Below are 7,468 nucleotides of genomic sequence, written 5' to 3'. Positions count from 1 at the left end.
CAGGGGGACCGATGGAGCCAGCCCCTCACCCTACTGCCCCCCCCCCCCCCCCTCTCCACCTCCCCCCTTCCCTGATGTTTGTGTCTTAATTATATTAGCGCCCTGGCTAGCACTGCCACTCTGTTTACTCACAGCTCCATTCATATCCATTTAGCCTGCACCTGTTTGGTCCCAGCCAGGGTCACATGGAGAGAACGCACCCACAAAACATACGCGCGCGCCGCACTACGCACGAACACAGGCCAGGTCACACACATATGCTCAAGCTCTCCCCTGAGACGGGGAGGGAGCAGAAGAGCAATGGAGATGTCAGACAGAAGGAGGGAGGAAATAAAGATATTAGGAAGAGCCAAAAGGAGAAAGGAAAAGGAAGTCAAAAGAGCAACCTAGAAGCTCCCTTTTTAAGTAGAATTCAGATATGGAAAGAAGGTTGGGTTTTAGAGATGACAATTACTGTGTCTGCCATGAAGCATTACATGAATCTGAAGTGCCTTTTTTAAGGACCACATATGCTCCAAAATAAATTTTAAAAAAGGATCACAGGGGAAAAAATGTGTGCATTCAAGCTCGCAGGTTGCTCACATGTGCTTTTTTGGTGTAACTTAGGACTGCAACTAATGATTTATTTTTATGATTTCTTTTTTTTTTTTTATTGTTAAAGGACCAGTGTGTAGGTATATAATATTCATAACTATGCTTTCATTATTTTAAAATCACCTGAAAATAAGTATTGAGTACATATTGAGTATTTTTTTTATTCCCTTAGAATAAGCTTTTATATCTACATATGGAACAGGTCCTGTTCTTCTGAGTCTACCATGCTGTTTCTACAGTAGCCCAGCAGGGACAGATCAAATACTGGCTCCAGATAGGGCCATCTAGTTTTTACATTTTTGTGCCGGCCACTGTAGTTCTCTTACACACATGGCACATGGGAGAAGTTCGTTTTGCAACCTCTTTGCTAGATGCTACTAAATCCTACACACTTTACCTTTAAATCTTAAGATACTCAGTTTACAGTGATTTTTTTTAAAGGTATACTATGTAGGAATTGTTGGCCACTGTTTGGAAACAATATCGCCAATGAAAATGAAAGCTAATTCCAACTTTGTCCGCTTTCCGTTTTTTTTTTATAGGGAAAAACGGAAATACTATATATTAGAGAAAGTGGAACCAGCAAATGTTTGGCATTTTTATGCCTCTGTCCACTTATACTCATCAATGAACTGATTAGATTTTGGTAGTCAAAGTTCAGAGTTACTGTGACCTTGGCCCTGGCTTTCTTGTGAATGCAATTTCTCAAGAAAGCCTTGAGGAAATTTCTTCAAATTTGGCACAAACGTCCACTTATACTCATCAAACAACTGATTAGATTTTGGTCGTCAAAGTTCAGAGTCACTGTGACGTTGCCCCTCTCTTTCTTGTGAATGCAGTATTTCAAGAAAGCCTTGAGAGAATTTCTTCAAATTTGGCACAAACGTCCCCTTGTACTGATCAAAGAACTGATTAGATTTTGAAAGTTCAGAGTCACTGTGACCTTGCCCCCCTCTTTTTTGTGAATGCAGTATCTCAAGAAAGCCTTGAGGAAATTTCTTCAAATTTGGCACAAACGTCCACTTATACTCATCAAAGAACTGATAAAAGTTTGGTCATCAAAGTTCAGAGTCACTGTGATCTTGCCCCTCTCTTTCTTGTGAATGCAATATCTCAAGAAAGCCTTGAGAGAATTTCTTCAAAATTGGCACAAACGTCCACCTGGACTCAACGTTGAACAGATTCGATTTTGGTGGTTGAGAACCCAAAATATGTTTTTGATCATAGGGCAAGAATTCCTACACTAATTAGGAAAAAAACTTCAAACAAATGTCTAATAGGATGAAACGACAACTTTTTATATCTAAAAGGTCAAAGGTCAACTTCACAGTGACATCATAATGTTCTGAAAAAATACTTTTCTGGCCATTATTCAACACCAACACCGCCGTAAAATCAATGTAATACCTTTTATTGAAGTCTTCGCTGCATATATAACAGGTACATGAGCCTGGACAGACATGGATATAAACTGCATCTTGACAGGTTGGCGGAGGCAGACAGCTGCGAGGAGACATCTATATATTTTGTAATTTTTTTGTGGCTGGGACTTGATTTAGGCAACACAGCAGGATCAGATGTGTTAATGCCAATTTTTCTGGCATAATTTAGGGACCTACATTTATCTTGCGGTGACCCTCATGTGTGCCCTGACCCAGTCGTTGAAAAACACTGCTCTGGAGGACACAACTACTACATCATCTTAGACTGTCTGTTCATACCTGGCAATTAATGGCACTCTTCCATCACAGGTTCTTTTGGTCATGGACAAGAGAACACAAGAGACGTTCATCCTCAAAGTAAGTTTAATACACGTGTGTGTGTGTGTGTGTGTGTGTGTTTGTGTGTGCGCGCGCGCACCCCGCTTGCTCGTCGTCCTGACTGTAAGTGTAAGTGTGAAGTGTGCCAGAAGCCCCTGTGTGTGACCGGTGTAATTGATTCTAATGGGCCTGTCCCTGTCAGCTCCTCTGCTCTCAGGTGTGAGACGTGTGCCAGATGCCAACGCACAGCGCAGGCACAGATGAATACACACACGTGCGCGCACACACACATACCCTACACACACACATGCAGCCAATGTGAACTTTACGTGTAGGGCTGATAGATTTGTGTGGCTCTTTTAAAGTCACGCGCTGTATGTGGCTTGATGAATCCAGTGACTTTGGGTTGCCATGGGGCAAAGCTGGCAACTCGCTAATGGGAGGTTTCTCCTTTGCCACACTCTGCTCCTCATTTTTTTATGCCTTATTCTTCACACAAACTAAAACACTCACCTTCCTTCACCTCCTGCCGCTCATACCCTCCATATTTGGGTTAATTTTTTGTTTCTCCTCTTGTCCTTAAGTGCAGATTTCCCTGCTTGCTTCACCTTTAATTACTCACCTCATCTTCCTCTCCTTTCTTATTGCAGGGTCTGAGGAAGAGCAGCGACTGTGGACGCACAAAGAGGACAGTCATGCCTCACTCTGTGCCCCATATGGTGCAGCTGAGGAAGTTCATCGTCTCTGAAGACACAGTTTTCCTCTTGCTGCAGTACGCCGAAGGTAAGACGCACACCGCTTTCATCTTCCCTCTTCTTTCTTTTCCTCTCCTTCACCCGGTCCCTCCTCCTCTCTTCTCCCACCCCTCCCTCTGCCCTTGTTCCAGACAGATGTTTGATAGAGATGGGTGTGTGTCACAGGTCATTATTCTGAATACCAGGTGGCGCCATGCTTCATTAGCTATGCCAACACCTGGGCCTCCTTACATCCCACTCACTCTAGGATGTGTGTGTAGCTCGTGTGTGTGGGTGAGTGCGTTCAATGAAATGCAGACATATTTTTTAATGCCCTGTAACCTATTCAATCTGGTGCACTCTATAACCACCCTGCGCTAATATTAGTGGACAGTATTGAATATCATATGAACATGATCTAATAAAGCCAATCAAATGCCAGGAAAAGGCGTAGTTTCACCGCAGTTACGTCCCAGCTCTGATCCAGGGCTGCTTCTTATGCTTCTTTAGTATGCTGTTAGCAGCTGATGGGTTGAATGACGACAGACAGGCAGACGGGGGGAGGCAGTGACCTGAGTGACATTGGACAAAACAACATGTGGATGGTTTTACTTTCTAAGCCATCGAGTTGCCCCGCTATCATTATCATCACTGTGAACTCCCTATCCATTCTCATCACACACAACAGATGCTGGCTTCCAATTGCTCATGCTACAGCTGTGTGTGTATCTGTATGTCTGTGCGTGTGTGTAAGACAGAGAGAAGTCAAAATGCTAACATTACACTAGCAACCTAAAACACACACACACAACACCAGTCAGCCAAACTGGGTTCAGTCTGCTGTTTTAGTTTGCCTTTGTTACTCATTCCTAAGTGGAAATTAATTACCCTTTTTAACAATTAGTCTCAGTAACTACCGAGGAAACCAAAGTCAGGAGCTTAAAGTCTCTTTCACACGTTCCTTTTTTGGATTTCTACACAGGGTGTCTGCAGGTCCTTTAAAGTCTTAAAATGTCTTAAATTCAATTTTGTAAATATAAGGCCCTAAAAGACATTAAATAGCCTGAAACTTTAATTTGTGAGGTGTTATCTGCTGCAGATGTTTTATTTTTTTGTCAAAGCTCAAGCTCTTATGTGTGAAGGTCCACATTTCTGATGTTAACCTGTCAGTGAACCAGACACTTAATACGAGCTCTTACCTGTTGGCAAAATTTAGATTAACCTAACTCACTCTAATAACTGCACAGGACCACATTTATACTACCTACCTTTCTTGCAGTGCTTGAATTAGAAAGATGATTTACCCAAAAGTCTGTCTTAAATTTGGTTTAAAATTATCTTGAAAAGGTTTTAAAATGCATCACATGTAACTGTGCATTCACACCAAAAGCATCATAAGCGGCCAGCAGCCATTCATTTTCAATGTACACTTGCTACGAAGGGCGTCTGGAGCATCGGCAGCAGTGAGCAGTGTGATGCCAGCGACCGGAGCGTCACTGTGAAGTTGAGAGAAGCTCAACTTTATGCAAATGAGCAGCGACGCCGCTGAGGCAGCAGCAAGCAGCAGCCAATTGCAGACCAGGAATATTCTCAAGGCGGGACAGTGAAAGAAAGAAAGAAAGAAAGAAAGAAAGAAAGAAAGAGATCTTCTGCAGTGCAGCTTGAAAGCCCCGCCCCTTGGCAGCCTTCTGCAAGCCCTGCCAGGCAGCGCGATGCCAGCGACCTGAGCGACCGCTGGCGCTCATGACGCTTTTGGTGTGAATGCACAGTAAGAGATACCTGTAGGCACACTGCCATAGCATCGGGAAAAATGTGAATATCTGGTAAATTAAATGGATAGCAGAGAGCATTTAATTTCTTTTTATTAATTTCTATTTTAAGCTGCAGTGTTTAAGTCATCCGCCTCCCAAATACTGACTCAATTACCAGTTGGGCAAAGCGGGTAACTAGATGTGAACCCTCAGTCCATTGATATAATAATAATAAGAATAAACTTTTTTCATAAAGTGTTTACGTGGTTGATCCCAAATTTTAGAATGATGCCGAATTCAAGCAAATAAAATGAGGCAATTTTAAGAAAATACAAAGAACAAAAAATAAGAAAGATAAAATACCATCACTGACGTAAATAAGCAAAGTTGGCAACTGATTGCCCTATAGATTGCGCAGAGCTACAGCAAATCAAACAATTAGAGTAAACAAAATAAAAGAATACAATAACTGTTAACAACACAAGATAAAAACAACATAAATAATCAAATGAAACATATATAAAATGAGGACTTTTTTGGAAGACAGGAAGTATGGCCTAGGAACTAAGTTTAGACCAGAGTTACCTCGGTTGAAACCCAGGTGAGATTTCCCGAAAACGTTCCTGGAAAAGTTCCTATAGCTGAAATATCCAGACACTGCCCAGCTTTCTGTCTTAAGACCTCTGCTTACCACTGTGTTAGATACACCCTTCTTTTTTCTCTGTCTTTAATGCCCTGTTTCCGTCATCTCTAGGTGGAAAGCTGTGGTCTCACATTGGAAAGTACTTGCGTAATTCCAGCCCGGAGGAGAGCTTTGACATTCCTTTCATCCAGAAGAGCCACACAGCGGCTGTCCACTCTCCACAACATGTTGTACCACAGCTGGATGCTGGTTCAGCCAGTTCTGGTTCTGGAACAGTTGCTTGTTCTGATTCTGTCTCAGGGCTGCAGAACAAAGGGGAGAAAGTCAGCGCGTCACCTCAGAAAAATGTTCTCCCTTCAAGGCTTATCGAACAAACCGGGGCCCAGTCGGACTCTGGGGCCACCTCTGAGGAGGAGTGCACCAACAGCTATTTGACACTTTGCAATGAGTACGAACAAGACAAAGTAGAACCAGATGCACTAGAAGAGGAGGAAGAGAAGAGTGAACAGGAAGTGCTGTCACTGGAGGTACCCGCTGGGACGACCACCACTTCCTCACGTAGCCGCTCGCTGCTCAGCAACGACAGCCTCTCTTCACCCATCAGCTCTCAGGAACTCGGCTTTTTCACAGAGTCGTCCGAAAAAAGTGGCCACACCCTTGACATTGAGCAATACGGTGGCGAGGGACAGGACAGTAGTGACGTGTTCAGTCCTTTGCCCTCCCCTGCTGTGCCTCTGTCTTTGGATCAGTCCAAGCACACGCCAATGGAGTTTTTCCGCATTGACAGTAAAGACAGTGCAAGTGAGGTGACGTGTGTCGACTCAGGAGAGCAGCGCACCTCTCATAAGCCAGTCCCTGTCTTTTCTACATCAGACCTGGGCTCGGATGTCACTGACGATCTTCCAGAGCTGGCTCAGGAGGTAAAGGGCCACAGCTCGGAGCTTTGGGGGTTTGACTGTAGCGATAAAGGCTCCAATGAATCAGTGCCAGTCATATCATTTAAAGAGGCAGTAGTAGAGGACGAGGGTCACCCGCCAGACCTTTTGGTCAACCTCCCTGTAACAGGTGGGACCGTAGACTCCTTACAGGAGGAATTTGAAACTTCAGGGGTGTGTCTGGGCCTCGAGGCCACAGCCTCTCCTCAGAAGCTCATCCAGCCTGATGTTTTACAGCTTCCCAGCCAGCCTGAGGAGGAGGAGGAGGAGGAGCAGCCACTGGAGCAGGAGCTTTCATCTTTTTTTACAGCCTCTGCAACCTGTGACACCAGTGTTGCATCTTCCTCTCCCTTTAACTCACTTTGGGATGACTGCAGCTTGGTGTTTGGGCAAGAGGCCTCTGACAAAATGGAGGTTCATCCTGCATGCCAAAATAACGACCTTCCCTTTGACCTTCCAGATACTGACACGCTTAAGGATAAACTAGGGACCAGTTCAAGAAGAAATACAGACTTGAATCCAGACCCCAAAAACCCAGCCACAAACGGGACTGAGGCCTGTGCAGTGGTTGAGACTTTATTAGATCTTGATAATGAATCATCAAGAGTTATTAGTAATACAGGTGGCAGCGAATTTGATAAAGAAGTATCGCGGCTGTTCGCAGAGCTGGACGAGCTGTCGCTGGCTGCATCCCAAGCTCGTATCCCGGAGGACTTTGTACAATGCTGGGCTGTGGAGATGGTGACAGCGCTGGATTCTCTGCACCAAGAGGGCATCATCTGTCGAGACCTGAACCCCAACAACATCCTGCTCGACCACCTAGGTATTTATACCACAGCTTATTATCAAGTTTTGTTAACCCAGATCCCTCAGTCTTGTCATTTATCTCACACTCTCTTAACCTCTTCTACTCCACCCCTCTTTACCATGGACCCATTTAAGTCATGGGGACAGTGGATCTTTAGGGGGACATATCAGGTCAACAGTATATGTCTAATAGAAGTGCTATAAATCATCTGAAAGCAGAAAACCTGGAGTTAATTTGAGATGC

General features: G+C 44.2%; 1 protein-coding gene across 1 annotated transcript in view; it reads left to right on the top strand.

Annotated features, from left to right (window-relative positions):
• Positions 1-7,468, top strand: part of rps6kc1 (ribosomal protein S6 kinase polypeptide 1) — a 35,311-nt gene that overhangs the window by 7,888 nt on the left and 19,955 nt on the right. The window contains exons 10-12 of the mRNA XM_050059090.1: positions 2,346-2,393; positions 3,005-3,137; positions 5,594-7,240. Coding sequence (XP_049915047.1) covers positions 2,346-2,393; positions 3,005-3,137; positions 5,594-7,240 — 1,828 coding nt within the window. The remainder of the gene's footprint in view (positions 1-2,345; positions 2,394-3,004; positions 3,138-5,593; positions 7,241-7,468) is intronic.

This window comes from Epinephelus moara, chromosome 12, assembly GCF_006386435.1.
Source record: "Epinephelus moara isolate mb chromosome 12, YSFRI_EMoa_1.0, whole genome shotgun sequence".
Lineage (NCBI taxonomy): Eukaryota > Metazoa > Chordata > Actinopteri > Perciformes > Serranidae > Epinephelus > Epinephelus moara.
Note: the sequence above shows the minus strand (reverse complement) of the source record. Positions and strands in the feature narration are given on the sequence as shown.